A 27,777-nucleotide genomic window follows, 5' to 3' on the forward strand; every position below is an offset into this window, starting at 1 on the left:
AACTGTGCCTACAAAAACACAGAAATAATACAACAATACCAGCCATTATGGCAGATAATGTCGTAAGATGAAATAAAAGCTATGATCATTATTTGATGTAGTTGTAGCGCTGACTCAGGTGTCTAACAATTTTCAGCAACAACTGTAAGACTTATTCAGAAGCACAACGTGGAGACCGAGCAACGGAAAAAAACACGTATAAATCAGTAGAAACAGAAAAGGACTTGCCTGGCCGATGGGAATACTCCACCGGGATATCTCCGCTGCGGTAACGAACCGAAGAAGCGTAAATATAAATAAGAAACCAGGCAAAAACATTGACAGCTCCGGCATCTTCACAACCCCACACAGTTCCGGGTAGTTTTCACCGAGAGGCGCTGTAATGCGGCCTCCGGCCAGCAGAGGCGCCCATCCATTGTGCCAGCAGTGCGGAGCAAACACTGCCTGTGTAGTCATGTCGTCTGCAGTCGTTATATAGTGCCATCTAACATCTACCGTAAATAGGTAAATACATACATTACCGGTTTATTGTGCTGTAGTGTTGGGTGAATTTATGGTGTCTTATATAAAGGGAACACAACAAAATTAAACTATTTGCGCAACGCGTTTTAAGCAATAATCAATTCGAGACCATCAGTTGGGGAACAATACGACTAATGTTTATTACTTTTGTTGAGTTGCATCAAGTAGCCTTATGATGATATTTTTCATGCTGGTCTACAAGACATGTATTTGACGTTACGCTCTTTTAAATACAAATACTACAATTCCCAGAAGCACCCTCTGCCTCAGTGCTGGAGACCATTGCGGACAGTGAACACAGCGGACACAGCACAGCCCCGTCGCTGGGCATCTCACGGCGATGGAGGGCCTCATGTCCCGCGGAGGAGAAGCCCCGGGGACGCCGGACAGGTACTCGGCGCACCCACATGCATTGTGGATTTTGTTCCATTTGATGTAATTACCAGAATACCTGGAGACATGTAATACTTTTCTCTAGGCTCCAGACAGTTCTGTTTAATTCAGTCGTCTGGAAATAAATCCAGAAGACAATAGCCCCACAAGATTCAAATGAAATCTTTCAGCTTCCTCCTCAACACACATGACTCTTGACACTAGTTGAGATCTTATTAGGTGACTGAAATGTTTAGTTTCAATTTTAAGGGTGTATAGGCATTTATGTCAAGTTTGTTAACATATGTGCATATGTTTATTAATGTATTAAAGTTTGTTAAAGTTATTTTATCCTGAATTACAAACACACAAACATACACATATAATGTAGGCCCTATTTATTTATTAATATTGAGTACATTGAAGTGTAGTTTGGATTTGGGCTGCTAGAAATAAGAGTACTTAAGTGACCAAACCTTTTTGTTTTCAGTGTAATCCCTGAGAATGAGGGAAAGGAGAAGTTTAAGAAATACAACCACATTGCATTTTACAGGTAGGTAAGGCTGTATGCCCTGATTGACACTGAGAATTTGCATTTGAAAAGTTATAATTTATAGTTGTTTAGCACTTTGTTTAGAACCACAGGCAAACAAGCCCCTTACTGCAGCACACTGAAGTCTATATTAATGTGATTGGCACAGGCTGCATCAGAGGCCCTTCAGCCTATGACTTAGAGTTCCTTTCTGCTGAGCATCTGTATGGGAATTCTAATAAATGCCAGGTCCCTGAGGCTTTCATGGGCACGAAATAGGCACGAAACCTTCACTACTAAACAGTTTTTTTTACACATCCTTTGTATAGATCCCACTAGAAATGAAACAGGTGGAGACATTTAAGATAAAGGCATAATAATAAAAGCTGTATGTAAATAATACTGGAAAGCACATAAGACTCTCACTGCATAGCAGTTGGATCCAATTTACATTTTACACACTGCACATTGTTGAATAAGTTGTGCATTTTAAGCTAAAAGGTTGATCTCCACACATCTGTTTATACAAATATTCTCTACCGTTCTGAAATATAAACCACCACCTGAATGATTCCAGTGCAGCTTGTAAAACATGAAAATATATTATCTTGTTTTTCCTACCATTCCCTCTAATGCCAGTCCATTTTTCCCAGGAGGCAGAAGGAATTGCAGCAGGGATCTTCTTACTATCGCCCTCTAATGGACACTTTGGAAATGTCGGAGAGGGGAGCAGAGCTAGAGCTAATTCACACAGAGACAGAGGTCTGGCATCTTAGAAGTTTAAGTAGTACTGCAGTCCTGGAAAACCACAGTGCCAGATATTAGACATCATAGACATGCAGAGATGGAGAAATTCTGAAATTGTATTATCTAAATGACAAAATGGAGATGTATACTACTTCATCCACTGATCAGCTTTAATGGCACACCCTTCAGTCATGTCAATTTTTCTGCAATATAATTTTTACATAAAGAATAAGAGGTATTTCAGAGGTATTGTGTGAACAATTAGGCCATATTACTCTTAAATACTGTTTTCCTCCTGGCTGTGTAATGTTCTGCCATGAGTTAAAATTACATTACACAAGCACTTGCATGTACATATTTGTTTTCAAATGTATGTCTTCTACTGAGTCCTTCACAACCAATCACATGTAGTAACTCTAGAGTAAAACTTTGAAACCCCCATGTTTAGAAGATAAGTGTACTTCTTTATTAAAAAGATTCTGGAGTGCTGGATGTGTTCTATAGACTGGATTGAGCTGGTCTCCAATCCCAGCTATATTATATAGCCAGTTTAGCCTTTAGCAATGGAGTCCCCAGTGAGCAGCACACAACTGGCCAAGAGTTGCTAAGGCAGGGTGGGTAGAAGTAGGCTGGCTAATCCTCAATTCAGTGCACAATTTCAACCCCTTGTGGCATGTGCTTGTAGGTTCAGATTGTTACCAGATCCAGTTGCATCAGATCCTTAGTGTAATAGCAGGCCTGAGGTTTGTGATGCGAAACATAGTAGATAGCTTTGAAGACGTGATATTTAATATTGAATAATGCATGCTTTACCTTATTGCCCCTGCACAAGCACAGAGTTGGGGCTGAGTTGACTAAATTCCCTGGAACAAAAAGGTGTAAATAATTGTTTATATTTATTTGCTTTGTTGTGTGGTTATTCGTGGTTAGACAGATGATAAGCATTTCCACCAATCCACGTCTTCTTCTCGTGTTTCATTGGTTGATGTAATTTTTAACACATGTAAAATCTGATCAAATCGAACTCGTTTCACAGTAAATGTACATGGTGGGAAAGGGAATATGAACACACTCGGGTTTTTTTTGACGTACGTAAAGATCGGATACATCATCGGATCGAGTGTGTATGTAAATATTGTGCAGCTATGTATTCTCATATTGTCTCTCATTTAAGAACAAAAACAACATTCTACCTCCATAGTCCAGTACTGGAATGCCGTTGAAGCTATGTGATGTAGAAAAGCTTGTAAACGCTGAATTTAATGTGTTTGCTTTATTTTTCATTATTTATCAAAACAGTTTAGCACCTTTCAAACTGAAGAGTAAAACAGGTTTGTGTTTTGAGAACAATGTAAAAACACCTTTTGCTAGTATATGCACTTTATAAAACCCTTAATTTTTTTCACATTTTCTCTTGGTTTTATAACTGCCATCTCAAGTTGTTTTAAATAGAGCATTGTGCAAGATGAGGAAAAACATTAGTTTTTGTTTTATAAAACACTTGCATTTTACGCTGGAATTTATTTGTTTTTATATCTGATTAATCAAAGTAGTAATCGACAGATTAATTGATTATCAAAATAGTCAAATAGTCATTTGCCGCAGCCCTAATTAACACAAACATTCTAACATTAATAGTAGTTCTGCCTACAGCCTGGGAGTCTTCAAAAACGTGGTGACTGATTTGTTTGTAGTGTTCTTGTTCAGAAACCTCCAGAATACAGTCAAGCACTACAGGTTCAAACTTACATTCTGCAATTTAGAATTGCTGGTCAAATAAATCCTATTATCATTTTCCTATTTTTGTCCCCACAATCCTTTCTTAGGGTGGAATCACTCTAATCTGCTCTCCCTTATTCCTCATATATGTAGGTCCGCTTTCTTCTCTGTGTGTGTGCCATTCAGGGCAGAGTTGTACGGGTGAAGATAAATGAATTGCAGCCAATCAGAGCACGCTACGAAGTTCCAGACGTTCTCATTGGAGAACCCGTCCGAGAGCGGTGAGATTGTCAGTGATTATGCTGTCATTGGTTGGAATATATTTTTAACCTTTTTGATCACTAGCCTTATTATTGTAATTTCATCTAATTCTTGGGATATAAATAATAAATAGTAATAGTAAAAAAAACTATTGCTTTTTAGGATTAGTTCTTAGGAAGGAGCTTAAGCCTGGTTTTAATATTACAGCTGAACAGAAAATATTGGCTGCTATTAAATTTGGTGGATCTGCTACATTGAGGGACATAGAGCGAACACGTGTGACATCACGAGTACCTGTTGCCACCATCTGGTTAGACAAGCAAAGCGATTCTCAGGTCAATGGTCTTAGTATACCTTTCACTTTCGAATATGTGTGATCCTTTCAACTCAACAATGTAATCAGTGCATGTACTAGACATTTGTATGTGTAAATATGGAAGTAAAAGTTTTCAAAGTGTTCAAACTCATATTTATTTTTATGAAAAACCTCATGGCAATTTACCATGTCAAATATTGCAATCAACTGCAAAGTTTCTTTGATTTATAAAAATCACATATATTATGTCTTTCATCACGCTTTATTATGCATTCTATCACTAAGTTTAAACTATTAATTATGTTTTTCTGTCATTTCCAATCTCGATTCGATAAAAAAGTATTTATTAAACTAATTCCAATAATTATTATCAGTATTCCTTATATTTTGTGAAACATTCAGTGTAAATCCAAATCAACCTGCACATTTATCCATTTTGATCAGGATCTGCACTGTTCTCTAATCATTGATATTTTATTTATTGATATTTATCTATAGCCATGATCCTGATCAACTTGCCGAATACCCCTTGAAATTATCAAAATTCCAATCAAAGAAGGTTCATATAAATAAATACACGTATAGCCAAAATATGGTAATCAAATGTTTTTATTCAATAATGAAAACTTTATCATATTGAACATGACTGATCATATTGACCAGTGTATATCCAAACTAGCCTGCAAAACTTTGCTACAAGTCATAATCATCCAAATTCAAGCAGACAAAGCTAAATTAAAAACAAAATGGTGAGTCAACACTGTTATTTACATAATAAAAATGAAAGCAACAGTAACAATATAACACAATATTCACAACTGGTATTCTTTAAGCAATCTTTAATTAAAATTATATTTAATATTTATTCTAAATAAACGGCTAACTGTAAACCTAATATAACAATGATTTTTTAATATAATGATTCAATTTGATAAACTTCACCATTACATTAATTTCATTTTAGTTATATTACTTTGTCTGATTATCACTTATCATGATTATTGTACTTTTCTTTCTTAGCATTGGTTACAGATTTAGAAGCTCTTTTTCTTTTGAAGTGCTCTAACTTTCTGCAGTCAGGGCAGAACTTGTGTACCAAGATGGCGATGGCCCGAATGTAGGTCAGGTCAAGGGAAAACCAACTGAGACCGAGATCTCATTTACAGTGGTGCCCTGTATTACAATCATATACAATAAAAAAAAAAAAAATCATAAACTTAACAATAAAAAAAAAAAAAAAAATATATATATATATATATATAATAGTATAAACACTTTAAGAATAACACACACAATTCACAGTCAAATGGTTGTTGAAAACATGATATAGACACAATGGTTCCATGAATGGGGGGCATTGAAGGTGAATGAAATTTTCCCTATTTCAGAATGAGCCCGTGGTACTTCTAGTACCAGCCAATCCTGTGAGCACAATTCATAGGTGCTTATTCTCCATCTCAATTTTAATTAGAGATAATTAGGTAGTTTCTGTAGGACAGCTTTATAAACAAACAATAACCAATGTCTGGCCCTTCTAGAAGACAGAATCCCAACCAACAGATATAAGAGAGAATGGTGTGTACAAAAGCTTGCACCAGTAATAAAATTGCCAATAATGCCAAAATAATTTCCCCACCAAAATATCCCTTTACTTATACAGTAGTTTCTGCATCTGTCATTTGATGAATACCTCAGTGCTCTTAAAAGGCTCTTCTGCAGAGGGCCATTGTTGTTGTAGTCTAACACAGTATTGTCTGTTTTTCTGACAGGCTGAGTGCAGAGAAAGCAGACAAGGATACCCTGAGACTTAGCTGGAGTAATGGCCAGTACCAGATGCGGATCACCCGGTCCCCTTTCCAGCTGGAGGTGTTATGTGGAGGGGAGGTGATGGTGACCCTCAACTCCCAGGGGAGGCTGTGTTTTGAGACACTGCGGGATCCACCAGATAAAGGGTATGCAAGATAATCTAGAGGTGATTCTTAGATGGGTAGATCATATAGTGTGTTCTTGTGATAAGGAGACCCGCATCGTATCTAGCATGCCTGTTGCTCACGGTGCAGATCTCCCTAAACTACTTTGGGAGCTACTGCCCAAAGCTGGGGGGATTCACTGGTCATGGTCCACATTGGAACCAATGACATAGGAGGGGGTAGGCCAGAGGTTCTGCAAGACACATTTCAAGAGTTAGGAAAGAAACTAAAGAGCAGAACCTCCATGGTAGTTTTCTCTGAGATACACATGCCAGGCCAGGGAGACAGGTAGCGATTCTAAAGTTCAACATGTGGTTGAAATCCTGGTGTAGAGAAGAGGGCTTCAGATTTATGGGGCATTGGTCTTTCTTCTGGGATAGATGGGATCTGTACAAACTGCAAGGTTCTACACGGTCTGCATCTAAACAGAAGTGGGGCTAAAACATTGGGACAGGTAATGTGCAGAGTAATTGAGGATCTTTTAAACTAGGGACCAGGGGGACAGGGAGCTCTGACAATGGGAGATGTTTTACTAAGGAAAGAAAACAAAGGGAATCTGCTAGTAGGAAAGTCCTGAAATGTTTGTACCTCAATGCCAGGAGTATAAGGAACAAGATCTTAGACCTTGATGCCACAGTTCTGGCGTGTGACCAGCAGCGGCTCATGGCAATTAATACTGGTGGGGCAGTGCCTGAATTGCTAACCATGCCCAGTTTTGAAATCGTTATTTGAATAATGACATCACAATTAAATGTCACCTGTGAGTCACCTATGACTGAATTGTAGGCTATAAGAGAATAGACAGTAAAAAGTCTATTGAGACAGTTAGTAGATACAAAATTCTGCAGTTGCCTATATACTTTAAAGATGGATTTCCTTTATTCTATTACATGTGTCCCAAACAAAAATGGCATGTGATAAACTAAAGTCTAAAAATAGCCTACTACAATGTATACGTATTTTCACAACAATGAGAAGGATATGTCAGTTTTTAAATTGATAAGATTTCAAGAGGGCTGCTTCCCTTTTTCAGTTTATTCTTGTGTTTCGTGTTTCTTAGTCTGTTCTGAAGTTTCAAATCTCTCACCCCTGTGTTAGTCCACTATCTTCTGCTAACAATGACTAGCATTATATGCAGGGAAAACAGAATACTTTATTCCGTGTAGTAGGACTGCTCAATTAATCGAATATTGATCTCGATTACGATTTTGGCTTCCCACAATTAAATGAACATGATTGACTGCGATATTGACGTTTAAAATGCGTGCTCCGTTCATAGAAAACTCCGCCGCATATCAAATCAAGCGCTTCATAAACTTACAGCCAGCCACGAGGTGGCGATTTGGCTGCGCGCGCACCCTCCAGCGACAGCCTGTGCAACAATTTCCTGGCTGTTGCGGCTGCAGTCCAGAGTAGAAGAGTAATATACAACAGATGTAGTGACCTGAGGGGTGCACTACGAAGCGAGGTAACTGGCTTATCCAGCTAAGTTCAGGAGTAACTTTGCGAGGTCGGGTGTAACTTCCCGGTTAACCCGCACTACGAGAGGTGGATAAGTTTTACCTGAGGTCTGCGGTCAGGGCAATATACGCGCATCTCTACACTGCTCCAGCAGGGCATGTTCGTGGTTAACTCGGTGTTACCCTGTATAAGCACCGCCTCTCTGCCACAGTCTCTTGTCGGGACCCAATCGACACTGGGCCCGGGTTGTGAGAGGCTCACTCCGCAGGGCGAGGGTGTGTAGAGATCGTGCAACTCCTCTAGCTCACCCCGATGATGCTCTCTATGAAAGATAGCGATTCTCATCTGAGGGAATTCAGTGTCGTTGCTGTTTCTAGGGCCAGACGTCTCAATGCCAGTTGCCGGAGTGATGCCCTCACTGTTGAACAGACAGTGTGTCTTGCTGTGCGGTATTTTGCAGCGGACACTTCATGTATCCCATCGGTGATGCTGAACCTCTGAGCAGCAATACTGTCTGCCGTGCAGCTCGCAAGGTGGCACTTGCTCTCACTGAACTGCTGATGCATGTGTTGTGTTCCCTGGCCTTTGAAGCCTTCTAAAGATCAAAGATAAAAATACTTGTTCTATTTTAATAAGCATAGGCTGGGCCTATATACAAACATCACGAGGGTGATTGGTGCAATTGACTGTACGCATATCCCCATTAGAGCACCCCTGGGAGAACATGAGGGGGATTATGTGAATAGGAAGTCATTTCACAGCATCAGTGTTCAGGTATTTGATCTGACATTTTTATTTTGTCCTTAAAGCTTCTACTTACTTACTTCAAGACAATTAAAGACACATTAGGTGGTGAACCACGACCAAGAGTGGATTCCCAAAATATGCGTGAATCATGCCCACCTCCAGTTTTCACAATCTCTGCCTTTTTCTGTTTGCTGTGAACACACGAATAGGCTATTATTATTGTAGGCTACACACCACATCTGTACTGTGTATTAATAATGAGTATTATTAATACACACCACTTGATAGAATATTTTTATATTTCATCCGGACTTGTTGCAGGTGCGCTTTCCACTGGGGCTGCAGCTGAAATGATTGTTAGAATGATGTTATTCTTACAGCCCAGGTGCTTTAGTAGATCTTAATTCATTAACGGTAAGTAGCAGGTCAATTTCAGAGATGTAGCCCATGTGTAGGCTATAATTGAATTATCCTAATTGTTTTCACATATTTAGATAGACTATTGTACATGTCCTTACATCTCAATCATATTACAAATAAAAGAAGAATCCGTAAGACAAAATAGAGAACATATGACAAGAACACTGTTCTTATGAATTGACTCTGTTGGCAATGCGCTGCCAACAGGCCTCCCTGGCTTTCTTTGCCGCCACGGTGTTAGATTGAGCTGCTAACCTTTCTTAAACCCTCATATCTGACATTATCAGCTGCATTATTCCGGGGACAGTCCAGTGCAGAGACACTGCGCACACACTGAGCATGCGCTGCAGATGCGCCCCTTTCATGGGAACGCACACTAACTCCAGTTAACACCGAGTCAACTAACCGACATCTTAATCACCGTCGTAGTACTGGTTAACACCAGTTTAGGCAATCAGTTTGTCAACCCTGACTTTCCTTGATAACCCTGAGTTAACTCTGAGTAGGTTAAACTACTAAATAATCGTGATCTCAATATTGATCCAAATAATCGTGATTATCATTTTGGCCATAATCGTGCAGCCCTACCGTGTAGAGTAGCTACAAAGCCAAGTTTTCTCATCATACCATGCACTGTAAAATGTCCTGTTGTACGTTTTCCCCTTGTACTCGGTTTGTTAAGTAATGTATGAATGTCTGGTCTGTTGGGGCCAAGCTGTTTAATTCCTAAGTTGTCTTGTAATTGTAGTATTTCAAATGTTTTTTTAAAGAAACTCTGCACTCACACATTATGCACAGCTCCAGCTGCATTGCTTGCCGTCTTTACAGGTACCTAACCATGTGGACTGATACAAGAGACCGGTACAGGGCTCACTCAGCTGCACCTATGAGCCTCTATGAGCGCTGCCTTCAGTTTCCATATTTCACCACTAGGTCCCATAATAAACCTGTCTGCTGGAATGGGGTGCCTAGCTCCACTGCCCTGAATATTGCTGGATTGAGAGTGAATCAAATGTCGACACTTCTTGTCTTGTCAAAAGTGTAGAATTTATAAGAAGGGCAGTAGTGTTTAGACTGTACAATGCACTAGTTCTGTACTATAGTTCTGGGCTCCACACTTCTAGAAAGATATCGCTGCTCTAGAGGCAGTTCAGAGGAGAGCAACCAGACTTATTCCAGGTCTGAAGGGAATGTCCTACTGAGAGACTGAGGGACCTGAACCTTTTCACCCTGGGACAGAGGAGACTACATTGGGGAATTCATTCATGTCTTCAAAATCATGAAAGGCATCGACCACATCAAACCAGAGGAGCTTTTCCAGATCAGCAGGGACACATGCACCCAGGGACACAAATGGAAATTGGTCTTGCAGGCATTCAAGACTGAAAACAGGAGACACTTCTTCACACAGAGAGTCGTCACAATCTGGAACAAACTCCCCAGCGATGTGGTTGAAGCCGACAATTTGGGAACATTCATAAATAGACTGGATGTGATCCTTGGTTCACTAAGTTATTAATGGACAACAAACGAGCCAATTGGTTCAAATGGCCTCCTCACGTTTGTAAACGATCTTAAGATATTGGTTCCAATTAAAATTTAAGTGAAGAACTGACAAATGTTACTATTAACATTTCTCAAAGAGAATAGTTAACTGTTTCTCAAGGGGGACAGAGTTTTATGTAAGGGAAATTGTTACCTTGAAATAGATTAACTGCTTATTGCATCTTGTGTCTGTTTCTCCTCCACAGGTCTTCACAGAAGGGTGAGCAGGTAATTCTACTTCCCCAATACAGGTTCCAAGGGAGGATATGATTATGAAATAAATTATGAAATAATTGTCAGAATTACATCATTGTTGATACCATGACTTCTGAAAAGGTTTAATTTGCCTGAGAAATGTCTAGAATGTACATACAGGCAAGCAGTGTCCCAAGTTCCATCTTTAACATCAGATATGTGTTTTTATATTTGTACTTTATGATACTCCAGTTCCCTTCAAGGGATCTAATTGAGCTCTACATTAGCTGTTTTCAGTCATTGGCTTGCACCTTTTGGGGGGTTACTTGGCACCTAATTAAGTTTTAACAAAATAGTCAGGTTAAGCAAATTATTAGTTTGGTTATGTGTTCAATAATGTTAGAGCTCAGTTGGAATGAAAATCAGTCAACACTAATGAACCAATGAAGAAGCATGAGAAGCTCAGCTTTAAGCTCTGACATTTTGCATTGAGCCATGCAAATCACGAACGACTTGAATTAACAGAGCTAATGTCCCTATCTGTTGCCTTTCTGTTGTCTTCATGTGTGAATTCTAGGATGATGAAGACTCTGCAGGCTTATGGAAAGAGACATTTAGGCAGTTCATAGACATCAAAGCCAATGGTAGGTGATTTGGAGTGTAGATGTCCTTAATATGTTTGTTAAGGGATTAGGGAGAGATGGATTTTGCATTACAGTTGCAAATGACCCAACTCACACAGCATTACCACTGAAATTCTGAACACTACTGTTCTTCTTAGGCTTGTTTTGTCAAATTCCTCAAGCTCGGATGTAATGTTTCACTTTCGACGCAATTATGCATTGTGTAAGCCTTAAGCATTGAATCTTTAAGGAAGTGTTTTTACGAAGACTTGGCCTGAACATTCGTATGACCTTATTACAAAATATGAAATATTACTATTTTCACTTACCATTTCACTTTTGTTGCTGCAAAGTATTTGGCAGTTTTGAGTATTGAGTATTGAGAGAATCCACTGACTCTAAGCGTAATTTCTGCATAATTTATAAATTAGGAAATAGGAAGAAATAAGAACAAACGTGTGTGTGTGTGTGTATATATATATATATAATATATATATATACACACACACGTTTGTTCTTATTTCTTCCTATTTCCTAATTTATAAATTTATATACAATTAATCAGGACAGTTGGTTTTGGCAGCTGTATGCTGCTTATAACAGATTTCACGCATAACTTTGAATCTCCATTGGCACAGTGGTTAAGGTACAGCGTTGTGAAACTGACATTGTGGGTTTGATTCCAGAAGTAGCAGTGTAATTTATTTAATTTTTTTCCTTTATCATACAGTGGGGGGAAAAAGTATTTGATCTCCTGCTGATTTTGTATGTTTGCCCACTGACAAAGAAATGATCAGTCTATAATTTTAATGGTAGTTGTATTTTAACAGTGAGAGACAGAATAACAACCAAAAAATCCAGAAAAACGCATTTCAAAAAAGTTATAAATTGATTTGCATGTTAATGAGGGAAATAAGTATTTGACCCCTTCGACTTAGTACTTGGTGGCAAAACCCTTGATGGCAATCACAGAGGTCAGACGTTTCTTGTAGTTGGCTACCAGGTTTGCACACATCTCAGGAGGGATTTTGTCCCACTCTTTGCAGATCCTCTCCAAGTCATTAAGGTTTCGAGGCTGACGTTTGGCAACTCGAACCTTCAGCTCCCTCCACAGATTTTCTATGGGATTAAGGTCTGGAAACTGGCTAGGCCACTCCAGGACCTTAATGTGCTTCTTTTTGAGCCACTCCTTTGTTGCCTTGGCTGTGTGTTTTGGGTCATTGTCATGCTGGAATACCCATCCACGACCCATTTTCAATGCCCTGGCTGAGGGAAGGAGGTTCTCACCCAAGATTTGATGGTACATTGCCCCGTCCTTCGTCCCTTTGATGCAGTGCAGTTGTCCTGTCCCCTTACCAGAAAAACACCCCCAAAGCATAATGTTTCCACCTCCATGTTTGACGGTGGGGATTGTGTTCTTGGGGTCATTCCTCCTCCTCCAAACACGGCGAGTTGAGTTGATGCCAAAGAGCTTGATTTTGGTCTCATCTGACCACAACACTTTCACCCAGTTCTCCTCTGAATCATTCAGATGTTCATTGGCAAACTTCAGATGGGCCTGTACATGTGCTTTCTTGAGCAGGGGGTCCTTGCAGGCGCTGTAGGATTTCAGTCCTTCACGGCGTAGTGTGTTACCAATTGTTTTCTTGGTGACTATGGTCCCAGCTGCCTTGAGAACATTAACAAGATCCTCCCGTGTAGTTCTGGGCTGATTCCTCACCGTTCTCATGATCATTGAAACTCCACAAGGTGAGATCTTGCATGGAGCCCCAGACTGAGGGAGACTGACAGTTATTTTGTGTTTCTTCCATTTGCGAATAATCGCACCAACTGTTGTCACTTTCTCACCAAGCTGCTTGGCGATGGTCTTGTAGCCCATTCCAGCCTTGTGTAGGTCTACAATCTTGTCCCTGACATCCTTGGACAGCTCTTTGGTCTTGGCCATGGTGGAGAGTTTGGAATCTGATTGATTGATTGCTTCTGTGGACAGGTGTCTTTTATACAGGTAACGAGCTGAGATTAGGAGCGCTCCTAATCTCAGCTCGTTACCTGTATAAAAGACACCTGGGAGCCAGAAATCTTGCTGATTGATAGGGGATCAAATACTTATTTCCCTCATGTACATGCAAATCAATTTATAACTTATTTGAAATGAGTTTTACTGGATTTTTTTGCTGTTATTCTGTCTCTCACTGTTAAAATACACCTACCATTAAAATTATAGACTGATCATTTCTTTGTCAGTGGGCAAACGTACAAAATCAGCAGGGGATCAAATACTTTTTTCCCTCACTGTATATATATATATTTTTCTTGAAGTTAAATGGTATCAGAGAATCATATATAGATGATGATGACAGTCATTGACAATGATGCACATCATCAACGATAATCTGTTTAATTTGCTTTTTGCATCTTGGGGGGTGCAGAAGCAAATCTTCCACTCAGATACTGCCATAGTACATTATACATGCATACATGCATAGTTGAAGTTGTTCTGAATCCATAGCTACTAATAACATTTTGGTTCAAAGCAAAACCTTGTTGTTTATAAGCTACAATGTCTGTTTCTCTCTCCGTCCTCTGCGTTCTGACCAGTGCGCTTTTCCTCCACAGTGTGCTTTCAGTTTTGTTGTTTGTAGATGCGCTAAAAGAAATCTTAAATTATCATATTATCAAAATGTTGAAACACAAAATGGCATCCTCTCCTATCATAAAAATACTAAATAACTGTACAAACCTAAAATAGCCTACAGTCATAAAAATAAGATAACTGTGATTAGAAAAAAACAAAACAAATGTATTTTCCTGTTCAATGGGCTACGAGGAGTCAAACTTAAAGAATAACACTTTATCCTCGCAGCTCTTGCTCATGGACGACCATATTTACACATCTCAATTTATGTGTTTACAGGAAAAGCTTTACCCACATAAGTGTTATATATTTTTCAATATGTTGAAAAATAAGAAGTAGCCCCATAGATTTTTAACTGTCCGCAGGTGATATTCAAGTTGCTATGGAAATGTGTGGACGCTGCAGCTGTGATCAACCTGATGGACACCGAGTCCAGTGTCTCATACCACGAATTGTTAAAGTTTCTATCGCATCTGCAGGGTATTAAGCAGAGTTTTATATCGAATGAAAAAAAATGTATATAAAACATTATAGGTGCAATACTTAAATCCCCTGATGGCTGTGAACCTCTGCTACAGATCCTCCCCCCCACAAGCCGATAATATCGGATATCATCGGCGATATGTAATTTTTAATATCGCCCAACCCTACATCCAAATATGCACTGAATATAATTACACTTAACACTTACTTACACTTAAGTAAAATAAATAAATTGAATGAATAGCTTACTTATGTAAATCACCAAGGATATTCTGGCTACACAGCACTGCAGTAGGTGCTAGACATGTTGGACACACAGCAGTAGTAAAGCACATAATACCATTATCTTTGATTCTGTGATGACCTACATACATTCAGACAATTATTGGTATTGGGTAATTTGCATTACTATTACGTCCACAGTATTGTGTTCGTACTGCAATACTACGCGTATGAGCCTCGTTTGCCATATCAGGACAATTATATAGAGGTGTATATATTATATATTACCGAGGAGGTATGCATTCAGCATATATATATACTCACCTAAAGGATTATTAGGAACACCATACTAATACTGTGTTTGACCCCCTTTCGCCTTCAGAACTGCCTTAATTCTACGTGGCATTGATTCAACAAGGTGCTGAAAGCATTCTTTAGAAATGTTGGCCCATATTGATAGGATAGCATCTTGCAGTTGATGGAGATTTGTGGGATGCACATCCAGGGCACGAAGCTCCCGTTCCACCACATCCCAAAGATGCTCTATTGGGTTGAGATCTGGCGACTGTGGGGGCCAGTTTAGTACAGTGAACTCATTTTCATGTTCAAGAAACCAATTTGAAATGATTCGACCTTTGTGACATGGTGAAAATTATCCTGCTGGAAGTAGCCATCAGAGGATTGGTACATGGTGGTCATAAAGGGATGGACATGGTCAGAAACAATGCTCAGGTAGGCCGTGGCATTTAAACGATGCCCAATTGGCACTAAGGGGCCTAAAGTGTGCCAAAGAAACATCCCCCACACCATTACACCACCACCACCAGCCTGCACAGTGGTAACAAGGCATGATGGATCCATGTTCTCATTCTGTTTACGCCAGATTCTGACTGAATCTGAATGTCTCAACAGAAATCGAGACTCATCAGACCAGGCAACATTTTTCCAGTCTTCAACTGTCCAATTTTGGTGAGCTTGTGCAAATTGTAGCCTCTTTTTCCTATTTGTAGTGGAGATGAGTGGTACCCGGTGGGGTCTTCTGCTGTTGTAGCCCATCCGCCTCAAGGTTGTATGTGTTGTGGCTTCACAGATGCTTTGCTGCATACCTCGGTTGTAACGAGTGGTTATTTCAGTCAAAGTTGCTCTTCTATCAGCTTGAATCAGTCGGCCCATTCTCCTCTGACCTCTAGCATCAACAAGGCATTTTCGCCCACAGGACTGCCGCATACTGGATGTTTTTCCCTTTTCACACCATTCTTTGTAAACCCTAGAAATGGTTGTGCGTGAAAATCCCAATAACTGAGCAGATTGTGAAATACTCAGACCGGCCTGTATGGCACCAACAACCATGCCACGCTCAAAATTGCTTAAATCACCTTTCTTTCCCATTCAGACATTCAGTTTGGAGTTCAGGAGATTGTCTTGACCAGGACCACACCCCTAAATGCATTGAAGCAACTGCCATGTGATTGGTTGGTTAGATAATTGCATTAATGAGAAATTGAACAGGTGTTCCTAATAATCCTTTAGGTGAGTGTATGTATATATATATATATATATATATATATATATATATATATATATATATATATATATATATATATATATATATATATATATATATATATATATAATAATGTGTGTCTGTGTGTGTCATGGGAAGCACACAAATTGCCAAAGCCGTTCTCTCATATATATATAATGAATGTACAAAAAACAATGTTTAAAACGTCACAAACAGGTGTAGAAATATGGCACTCTGTCCAGTACACTGCCTTAATTCGTCCACCTGCAGAGTCCTGTTCCTTTAATGCTCTGGCTATATTAACATATGGTAATGACTCGGTAATTGGAAACATGAGATGCAAATGTATTCTGGTGCTGACATTAAACATGCACATAGCGCAATCTAATTGAATTGCGTGAAAGCCCTAATTCGAGTGAATATACACATTTTTGCATGCAATTTGTGCAGCACTCTCATCCAATAACTGTGCAAAGCTGGCTCAAACACTGGGAATAACAGCACTGTGGACACACACACACACACACACATTATTTGCTGAACGTACAAGTACGGTACATTATTATTATTTTAAATGACTTACCTAACACGTTTTTCTCACTATAGCTCATAAAAATAAATAAAAATTATAACAAATTAAAGCTTTCAATATATATATATATAGGCTTTATTTAAGCTTTAAATATTACTATATTATAGCCTACGTGTTTTACTTTGTGTAGCAATAAAAAATACTGTTCCCCCCAAAATAAAAACATTTAGGCAGTGAGAAAAAGGTGATCACACACAGAAACATTACACTGTTTAAATTAAATGTTTAAAGAGTAAAAAAAGAAAGTTATGTTGACTATTAACACTGTAGTTTTTACTTCGTACTTCATGTGTTCATTGACTCATTTATTCATTCAAGTTTATAAAAAAACTAAATAGTCCTCTTACTCTTGTGATCAAAAACATTGCTCTGAAGCTCAATTCCGAGGCTGTTCTGTAAATAGCAACTTCTGATCAACCCATATCCATTTCAGTCTTAAATTTAAAAAAATGTTTTCTCCACCCACTTTTGGTTTAAGCCACGCCCATTCAGAGTACGGATACGGATAAGGATAATTTAGTTGGTTGAACAGATAAAGATACAGATACAGATAATGGTGTAATCGGTGTCCTTAAGCAAAGTACATTACCCAGAAAATAGTCTTCTTGCTCTCTCACTCTCACCAACACTTTTCTCAGCCACACACCTACAGGAGGGGAGCCAGTAGCAGAAGGAACAGCGGGTCAGCTGTTCTGGCGGTCCTTCCCCCCCTCCCCCAGGTTCCAGGGAAGTCCATGGCCCTTCAGGACAGTGCTTGTGCGGTTCACCCAGCACAGCAGGAAAAAAATTGTATATTCCAATGTTGCGCAAAGATTTGTGCCATTATAATATCTCTCCTTTTTTGTGAGACACACATTTTGTGGGTAAATTGAGAGAAGTTTGAATATGGGGGCCAATATTTTTGAATCTACAACTTTAGTTAAAAATCGGGATGCTTATGATTTATCATTTGTGATTCAATATAAAAATGGTATTTTCCTTTAACGATTTTAAACACAATTTATCAATATAGCCTTGAAAGCCATTGGGGGACTCTGTTGTGCAGATTTAAAGATTTAATCACATTACAACTACAGAATTTCATCAGTGATCTCATTGTTTATTTTAGCCCATAAGTATTTAATGAAGAATGTACAGTTTAATGTGGTATTATTGGGGACTCAGAATCTATGTGTTGTAAATTCCACTCTACCGAAGTGAACAGAATGGTAGTATTTAAACACAAATTCTGAAATATGATAATGCATTATAGGGTGCTTGCTTGCTTTGATTTATTTACATTGTCAGAAAAATAAGGCCCAGTGACATCACACTGTGCAGTAGGTCACAATAGTGAGATATTTAATTGCTAATAGAACAGGTATTGAAACATTAGGGTTTGTTTTAATTACTTATATCATGCCTTAGGTATCAATAGACATTCAAATATAGTAATTGTCTTAAAACTATGTGATTTTGGTTGACATATAAATCCTGCTGTGTTGAAGGTATATATCCATAACCCTCAAGCTGTAAATGCACATTATTTTTAGGAGGCAGTGTCAAGTGAGGCTGGATATAAAATATCAACCATAAATCAATGTCTTTTAGGGCCCAGCTCTGTGGGATTGGATTTCACCCTGCACGGCTTCTCCAATGTTTATGGCATCCCAGAACATGCAGACACACTTCTGCTCAAAGACACCAGGCAAGCATCAGGCACTTTCCAGGCCTGTGAATAGCTCTTTACTTCCTGGCTTGTTTTCACACTGCCCTGTTCTGTTAGATTAGGGTTTGCTGCTACTCTTTTACTAGATGAAGGTTCAGTTTGATGATCCATCTCTTAGTTCACACTTGCTCAAGTAGTATCCGACACAGTTCTTGTCACATGATCCAGTTGAATTATACGGATCTCATTTATTACTTTTGAAGTCGGCAAATGTATGTTTATCATCCTCTCTTCAGAGTGAACACAGAGTGAAAATCATACTCTGTCCAAAAAATGTGTCCCATGACTTTGCAACCAGTGTTTTGTAACAGTTGTTTTACAGTTCTATCTTGAACTTGCTCTGGAAAACCCCACTTACTGCTAACAGTGCTTTAATGACTGTGTTGCAGTTCTGGCGGGCCCTACAGGCTATACAATCTGGATGTGTTCGCCTATGACATTCACAGTAAGCTGGGCCTCTATGGTTCTGTGCCCCTTTTGCTGGCCCACAAACTGGAGAGGACCATTGGCATCTTCTGGCTGAATGCCTCTGAGACCCTCCTGGACATCAGCACTGTCTCTGAAAACCTGGTAAAACTATAGGGAGAGCTTGGAGGAGGTGGAGAGACTGATATTACACAGAACAGTTGTAAATAGTTAAAACCAATGTATATTGCAGTCAACTGACAATTTGAGGACCGAGTTGCTGACTGTATTCACTGTCAGTTATTGTGGAAGTGCACTTTTTTGTTTATTCTTCAGGTAGGTACATCTTCTAACACTTTCTTTCTGTTGTTCTTCCTCCATTCCCAGGTGGCCAGTCCCTCACTAGCGAAAAGGAGGAAACTGCCCTCCCAAACTGAGCTCCACTGGATGTCAGAGAGTGGCATCATTGACACCTTCATTCTGTTGGGCCCTTCACCTTCCGACATTTTCACACAGTACGCTGGACTGACAGGTTGACTATCTCTTATTTCGATTCAAATGTCTCTGTATTTCTGTTGAATTACTTTGTGACTTGTCCTGCTTGTGAGACTTTTACAAGCAAGTTTAAAGTCCATTTCCTTTTAAATGTCTATATTTTCTTATAGGCTTAAAGGAATTGAACATCTGATTTGTCTTGACTGGTTGTTGAGGCCTTAGTTTATTTAAATATAAATTATTAACAACATGATTGTGGGTATCCATCAGGGTTGAAACAAGTCACTTGGGTTTTTAGGGGTGTGCAGTATGCACTGCCTTTGTTTAGTACACCCAGGCAGGGAGTTAGCAAAACAAAAGAAACACAAAGGTTTTTCTTCATGGGTGCGGTGCTGTGGTGGTACGGGACACAAAACCAAACAAAGGAAAATAATGAACTACATTGATAAATGGGTAGCTGGGTTAGGGCTTGGTAACACTGGTGCTCTGGGCAGGATTAAGGTCAGGATTGCAGCCCCCTTGCGAGTCAGAACTGCTAGTACAATAAGGGTAATGAGAATAAGGAGAAGGGTAGTTAAAAAACTGAAGCTCGGCTGGTGATGACATCATAATCGCAGGTGAACTAATTTCCGGCAACTCTGAACCTGCAGCTTGCCGATGTGAGTCACCTGAGGACACAGCTGCTGCAAATGAGCTGATCACTGTCTTAAAATGTGTTCATTTATTAGAAACAATATCGGTCCTATTTTGGAGGAAATAATTTAGTGTTAAATTACACCTAAGATGACAAAAAGGCTTGTCCTGATGATTTTTGTTCCTGTAAAATAATAATTATATATATATATGTTAATAACCTTAACATAATGTTTCTGCTGTCTTTATTCTCATCACTGTCAAATAAGTGCTAAAAGTGTTTCATTCCCCAAATCAGCATCTCTTGCTTGTCACCTTCTCTACACAATATTGGCTAATATTAGTTTTAACATAAATATGAAACTGGTTTCTGCAACCCTGGTTGAGGAGAGCTACAGTATGTGTGTCATATATCTGCATAAAGAAGACAGCTAGCTATTTTGGAGTACAAACAGGTGTCATCAGCAATCTTGGTGCATCGGTCCCATTATCAGCAGTAAAGACTGAAAGCTGGAACCAATTACGCAATTATTGTCTAAATTAGTGAAGATTAACATGTTCTCTAGCCAGTGATTGAAGTCACTTGAAAAACTCAAGACCAATGTAATGCTGGGGTCACACTACACGATTTCTACAATCTGACGCGATTTTGTGAACAGTGGGCAGCTCACACTTAAAGACTATTTTGCACCGAATTTATGTCTTTTGCGTCGTGAAGGAGCGCAACCGCTTAAGTACAGGGGAACATGCACTTCACGACTGATCTGAAATCCTTGTCGTGGCGATCACAGCCTCCACACTCCCCACATCTCGCAGAAACGCACGTGATCCACACAGAGAAAAGGTCAACAAACATGGACGTGGACATTTACAGGTCACGTTTGTGAAGTGCAGATGTCCGCAGTTATGCGCAGATCTGCGCTGCTCCACCAATGGAATCAGTGGATTTCTGCAGATCTGTGCAAAACTTGGGGAAATCTACGTAACAAGAACACTGCTGCAACTGCACTGCAACTGCTGTTGCTGTTCATGTTCGTGTGTCAGACAAACACACAAGCGGAGAGAAAAAAGGATGTGTGTGAAGACATGGCCATGAGAGCTACTGTGAGAGCTGCAGCTGAGCAACAGTCACAGGCTCTATCCATCCCACAGTGTGAGCATCGCATTGTAGGGGTTAATATTTAGCGCAGACCTGGGTCAATTACAGATACTAACTGGTATTTGAAATATTATTTTCCCTGTATTAGAGTATTTTTAAAGAACCTGCGCCAAAACAACCATTGGTATTTGAAGTATTTTAATAAATACGTATGAAAATCGTATTCTCTTGTCATGTTTATTCTTCCTGTTTCTTTTCTCTGCTTCAGTCAGCTCGGCTCTCATTGGCTACTGATCACGCCACTCTCCACGATCGGCGCCGATTGAGTCGTGAATATTAAACATATTTAATAAAATCGTAGCAGCTCCAAATAGCTTACGATCGGACCGGAGGGCAAGCGATTGCATCGCAGCCCGGCTCTCACTACACGACCATCGGCAGCGGGGACGCGCCCAGACCAGGCTACTTGTCGTGACGATCAGTCCCGATCTGTCGTGAGGGCCAAATTGGGCTCAAATCAGGCTTAAAATCGTGTAGTGTGATCACCAATATATAGTGTATTGCATAAGTATTCACCGCCCCCCCAAAGACTTTTACACATTTTATTGTGTTAAAACATGGAATCAAAATGGTTTGAGCCAGCCTGTTCTGGACAGATTCTAGAATGTACTTTACTGTCCACTGGTGGATATTCAATGCCTTGGAAATGTTCTCATATAATTATTACATTATTTGTCATTTAGCAGACGCTCTTATCCAGGGTGACTTACATTTGTACCCATTTATACAGCTGGGCATTTTACTGGAGCAATCTAAATGAAGCACCTTGCTCAAGGGTACAACAGCACTGCCCCACATGGGGTGCAGACCCACAACCTTCCAGTTACGAGTCCAGAGCCCTAACCACTACTCCACAGTGCTGCCTGCCAGTGCTTTACAGTCCTTCCAGATTGGTGCTTTTGAAGAACCTTATACCAACTTTCAAAGTTCCTTCGTCTTCATGATGTAGTTTTTGTTAGTAAATGTACTAAGTGAGTATGGGACCTTCCAGAGACAGGTGTATTTAACCTGAAATCATGTGACAAACAAAAATTGCACCCAAGTGGACTCCATTCAAATAATTATGAAATTCTATTGACAATTGGTTACACAAAGGCTTAGTTAGGTGTGTCATAGAAAAGGGTGTGAATACTTATGCAATTATTGATCTTCTGTTTTATATGTGTAATTTGTCAATTTGTTTATTTTATTTTTCAGTTTTATATTCTGGACTTTCTAATGTTGATCAGTGGCAAATAATCCAAATTAAATCCATTTTGATTCCATGTTGTAACGCAATAAAATGCAAAAGTCCTTGGGGGGTGAATACTTATGCAATCCACTGTAAAGATTTTCATCCAGTCCAAGTCGTGTCCCTAATGCTTGTGTCATGGTGTGATCAGGCTGGCAGGCTCTGCCCCCCCTCTTCTCTCTGGGATACAATCAGTGCCGCTGGAACTACAAAGACGAGGCTGATGTGAGGGCTGTGGACCAGGGATTCGACCGCCACCACATCCCCTATGACGTCATCTGGCTGGACATTGAGCACACCCAGGGCAAGCGCTACTTCACCTGGGACCGCCAGCTCTTCCCCGACCCCCCCGGCCTGCAGTGTTACCTCCAGGATAAAAAACGCAAGGTACATTCCTCACTGCTCGTTGACAGAGCACTTGATATTTTTCTTCTTTCCACTTTCAACACTGTTGACAGGTTCACACTGGGTAACGAACACTACAAAAGCTACTAACATCATGAGCCATTAGATTGCAGTGAGTTCTTGCCGTGTTCATTCAACAGATGAACCAACCTGACACTGAGAATTTAAGATAGGTGATTTGTAATGTTTGTGTTAGTGTTACCTGAAGAGGTGCATCTGATGAAGAGATCATCATCATACATTTTTATTTATAGATCCCAGTTCATATCAAAATATATTCCAACACAATTTACATAAAACAATTGTTTCCAGTGTCCCATCACAACAATCTCTTTCAACAGACTGTGATGGCAACAAATTCAACTTCATGTTTTTTTTTCTTTTTTTTTTTTTTCTTTATGACATGTAAATACTAATATAATTAAATATTATTTAATATGAGTTATTTGGCCACATGCTGATATGCTATTTGTCCTTTATTTACTTGATACAAATGTTAGTTATACACTTTGTCAGATTTGATTGCAGCACAATTTTTTGTGACTTTAGCTTATTTATTATATTTTACTCCTTGAAAATCTGGGATCTGTCCTTCAATTGGCCTTGATTTTTTCACATAAAACAGCTCCTGTTTGGGGCTGTGTCATCTGGGGCAAGCCATATTTCTATTAGTCCTCATATAGCAATACTCTGATGTAGAATAAAATCATTGAGCCAGCCTTATTAGCTAATTAACGAATTTGTAAAAATGTCATAAGGATGGAGTTATATGTAAAATAAACAAATGTTATTTTAGGGAATTTGGCAGGATATATGCTATTAATTGGATGTACTATCTTTTCAACAATCTGAGGATGAAAATCTAACTTTAAATCAGATTGTGGGTATATTACAAATGGCATTAGTACTAGATTAGAATATGTAAGTGTCCGATGCCTCTCAAACAGGCAGTGCAGGGTGGTCCATGCCTCGCAAACTGGCTTCACTGGCTGGTGAGAGCAGACAGCAGGATGTATCCTGTAACTGTTGTACCCTACACCTGTCAACTCAAGGCAAACAGGCATCACTGGCCGACAGAAGCTGCGCACAGGCAAACAGAGAGTAGAGCAGCTGAGTGATGAGTGTTAAGAGTCAATGATTATAGCTCAACAAACTACTCTTAAAAAGTAATAATAAAACACTATAAATATAAACTACTGGTGAAAAGTTTTTAGAACACCTCAATTTTTCATTCTTTTTATTTAAATGTATGAAGTTTAATGTTTCAGTGTTCTCTGAAATTAAAACATTGAACAAATAAACAATTGGAGATAAAAATATAAATCATGGAATTGTTTTGTTTAACACAATTTAACCCCTTAAGCTGACAATCCCCTCTGGTACCCTTAAAAGGGCACCAAATCTGTGTGCTTCTCTTTAATGCCATGTGTACTCTTCACTTTTGTGTTGTATGCCAAGTGTCTCTTGACTTTCTAACGATGTGAAGCATTCTCTGTTGCAAAACATTTGTTTTTGGGGGGGGAGGGGGGATACTTGGTCTGAGTAAGAATACAAAATCTCAGAAAATATTATGACATATTCTGGAACCAGACAGTGTACTGATTAAAACAAGACCATCCACGTTTTGGTATAATCAACACACACCCGTAGAGAGCTCAAAATGTCAAGATGGAAAACTCTGTTTATACTAATCTGTACTAATTCACAATGATTTTACATAATTGGATCTGAACTTCTTTGTGTTTGATAGAACATCAAATAATATATACTGGATTAATTGTTAGGTTGTTCTGAACAAAACAAGCCTATTTGCAAAGAAATCCAATCGAAACTGAGTGATCTGTGAACGTCTGAATGTGGCCACCCGCCAGGAGCAGACTGCGCGTTTACCCTCTCTGAATGACGGCGGGCGACACGGAAACTGTAAATCAGATGTGTCTGAGAATGAAACACGCTGGTAGCCAAGAGAATAAGCTTTCAAATGATGTGTGCATTGTAGAAATAGTGTAATTTCTATGCACAGGAGCTGTGTGTAACACTGCCAAATAATGCTTAAGAGGGTGTAGTAACACAGTTTTTAACTATGAAATATACATTATTTTTCAGTTTTTGGTAACCTAAACATTTTTTTTAAAGGGGAACTGCAGTTACCCAACTGACCTTTACCTAAAACAATAGTTTTCTTTTGTCTTTAATGTTCCGTTGAAGGTTAGTGGAGATAATTACTAGATATCTATTATTTTAAACAATGCATTTTAAAATCAGTTGTTTTCTTCCTTTTATAGTCACCAAACTGGAAAAGTAAATTACTGTTTAACCAGCTTCATCCCCCATAACAGCACTTAAAATAGTCAGACAAACATTCTTACATTTAAAATATGGCTTGTTAAGACGTGTAACAGGGCTCATTGTGTACATGAACTGGTTACGGTGACGTAACCCTGTAGAGTGTATAAATCCTCCGCGTTTGGAATCTAGTCTTTTGGTGTAAATGAGTTTGTTGCTCTACTGGGGTGGAGCTGTGTGGTGTGGAACACTCGGAGGTGCACCTGAGATGGTCCATTTTAAGTTTCAAAGGCAACGGACACTGAGAAAACCTTTCAGAAGCGAAGCAGGTTTCCACTGCAATGCTTTCCTTTGCACGCTCGCTGTATTTCTCTACTCATTTGCTTCACTTGTGAGAATATCAGCCAGTTGATTGTGCCAGAATTGGGACACATTTCACAAACATATTTACAGGAAAAATTTAAGGAAAAATCATACACAGCATAAAAAATAAGTAATTCTGTATCCAGGACAGATACAGATACTGTAAGGACAAACCTTACAGATGCTTCTGTGGTTTTATATATTAAGGATTTGATCAGCACTGTTTGCTAAGATAGTGGGATGTTATCTGTTTTGGAGTAAATGAGTATTTATGAGTATGAGTCTGCTTGTATTTTGGGATTGTACTCTGTCTGTAAAACATACAGTGACCATGTATTGGTACAATTCCACAGCAAACACTGTCAGCCCTTACTATGGATAGGGATTAGTTAAACTTATTTCTGATTATAGGTTTGAATTTTCAATTTACAACATCAATGACCAGTCATTCTTGATCACAATAGTAGTGACAGTATTGAAGACAACGACATGTATAATACCTTCAAAACTGAAAAAATGCAGTCTATAAAGCACATTCACATTCACCTTCACAGGAAAGGAAAAGGTTGAATTTGTATGTATTTTTGAATAGTTCTGAGGAAAAAAGACGTTTACTCTTTAATGTCATATGTACATGTAGTGGGGTTGTGATTCTTTTCCCAATGCTGATAGCTTCTCTATGCTCCCCCCACCCTACACCCCTTTCAGCTGGTGGTGATCAGTGATCCTCATATCAAAATTGACCCAGAGTACTCGCTGTATGCTGAGGCTAAAAACTGCGGGCACTTTGTCAAAGACAGAGAAGGCAATCCATACGAGGGCTCATGCTGGCCAGGTACAGGGATGCTGACAGTACTGCTAGACTTCGTATGTGACCATCACTTCCACTTGAATGCACTCAAGTGCATTTTGCCACTATAGGCTCCTCAGTGAAAAATCAAGAATAATGATAGCTAGCGAATGCAATCCTGAATATCTGAAAAAGGAAGCACTGCCCGAGGGGTTTCTCTGCACTTCCGTAGGAACCCGATCGATACGTCACTGTATCAAAGCTGCCTTTGGCCCCTGTGCCCAAACAGGTCCCTTCTCACTTTCTGTTTGTATAAAAGGTGACTTCTGCACAGGATCCTCCTCTCTGGGAGCTAGGACTCCTGCATGACCTTGCAACCCTTGGGCAGTGCTTCCTTGTTCAGATAACCTGGGTTGCATTCACAACCTATCGTTATCTTTCAAGTCGGAAGCACTGCCCAATGGGGAGGGATACTGTATAACAAAACCATCACAAAGCAATCTGATGAGGGAGCCTGCTTCAAGGCGACCACTAGGGCGGTCGGCAATACAACTCCAGACAGGAGCCAACAAGTGCCACTTGGGGCCACACCTGGGCTGCACAGGAGTGAGGACCTCAGTCATGCTCTTACTGGGAACTGTCCACAACCAGCATATACAAAGCAGGGCTACAGAGGTCAACTCTTACACCCTCCACTTACAATAGGAAGACTGACTGCTCTACTAGCGCAGTTAGCAGCGAGGCTGTAGATCTACGCAATATATGGCATGGGGCAATCAAAGCAACTTGTGCACCCTCCACGCATTAACGTGGCAGTGGACCCCTGCTCTCGCACCACAGACCCACTGAAAAAATTAAACATAATGCACAGCTGGCTAGTCAGCTAGAGTAGCCAAGCTGAACACAACAGTATATACAGCGTGGCAACAGGAATATTCATGCTGCCTCCGCGCAGCACAGGAGCATCTACACTCAACTGAACAGTACAGAGCGGACAGCTCCACTGTGCTGTTAAACTTAAAATGTCATATAAACAATCTATATACAACGCAAGGTGCAGGATCCAGCTCATGCACCTCTCGCGTAACACAAGAGCAGTTGACGCCTGCCGATTAGCATAGCTAACACATGGCAACGGCAGCTCTACTGTGTTAAACAAATGAACTATGTACACAGCGGGGCACTAGAGCCAGCTCGAGTGCCCTCCTCTGAGGACAGGAGAAGCGGCCCCTTGCTCCATGGTGCACAGCCAGAGTGGGCCACAGACCTGCTGACCAAGGAACTATATACACAGCAAGGCAGTGAGAACAGCTCAAGTGCCATCAGCTGGAAACAGCGGCAGTGGCTCCCCAGTCTACTAGCAGCGCTAGGAAAGGCCACAGTCCTGTTGTCTACACATAGTATATACATATAGC

At 39.8% G+C, this 27,777-nt stretch overlaps 2 protein-coding genes across 4 annotated transcripts in view; one reads left to right on the top strand and one right to left on the bottom strand.

Moving 5' to 3' along the window:
* The window catches only part of LOC136717364 (transmembrane protein 87A), a 41,548-nt gene extending 41,077 nt beyond the window's left edge, over window positions 1-471 (bottom strand). Inside the window, exon 1 of the mRNA XM_066694985.1 lies at window positions 229-471. Within this exon, the coding sequence (XP_066551082.1) occupies window positions 229-456 (228 nt within the window). The 5' untranslated portion in view covers window positions 457-471. The remainder of the gene's footprint in view (window positions 1-228) is intronic.
* Window positions 415-27,777, top strand: part of ganc (glucosidase, alpha; neutral C) — a 48,652-nt gene continuing 21,289 nt past the window's right edge. The window contains exons 1-13 of one of the 3 annotated variants that reach the window (XM_066694982.1): window positions 415-504; window positions 775-912; window positions 1,385-1,447; window positions 2,080-2,188; window positions 4,046-4,173; window positions 6,239-6,421; window positions 10,819-10,840; window positions 11,385-11,451; window positions 18,478-18,574; window positions 18,985-19,165; window positions 19,388-19,532; window positions 22,670-22,905; window positions 26,281-26,407. In XM_066694982.1, coding sequence (XP_066551079.1) covers window positions 863-912; window positions 1,385-1,447; window positions 2,080-2,188; window positions 4,046-4,173; window positions 6,239-6,421; window positions 10,819-10,840; window positions 11,385-11,451; window positions 18,478-18,574; window positions 18,985-19,165; window positions 19,388-19,532; window positions 22,670-22,905; window positions 26,281-26,407 — 1,408 coding nt within the window. In that variant the 5' untranslated portion in view covers window positions 415-504; window positions 775-862. The other 2 variants (XM_066694983.1, XM_066694984.1) reach the window with 2 other exon arrangements.

Source organism: Amia ocellicauda, chromosome 21 (assembly GCF_036373705.1).
Source record: "Amia ocellicauda isolate fAmiCal2 chromosome 21, fAmiCal2.hap1, whole genome shotgun sequence".
Taxonomy (NCBI): domain Eukaryota; kingdom Metazoa; phylum Chordata; class Actinopteri; order Amiiformes; family Amiidae; genus Amia; species Amia ocellicauda.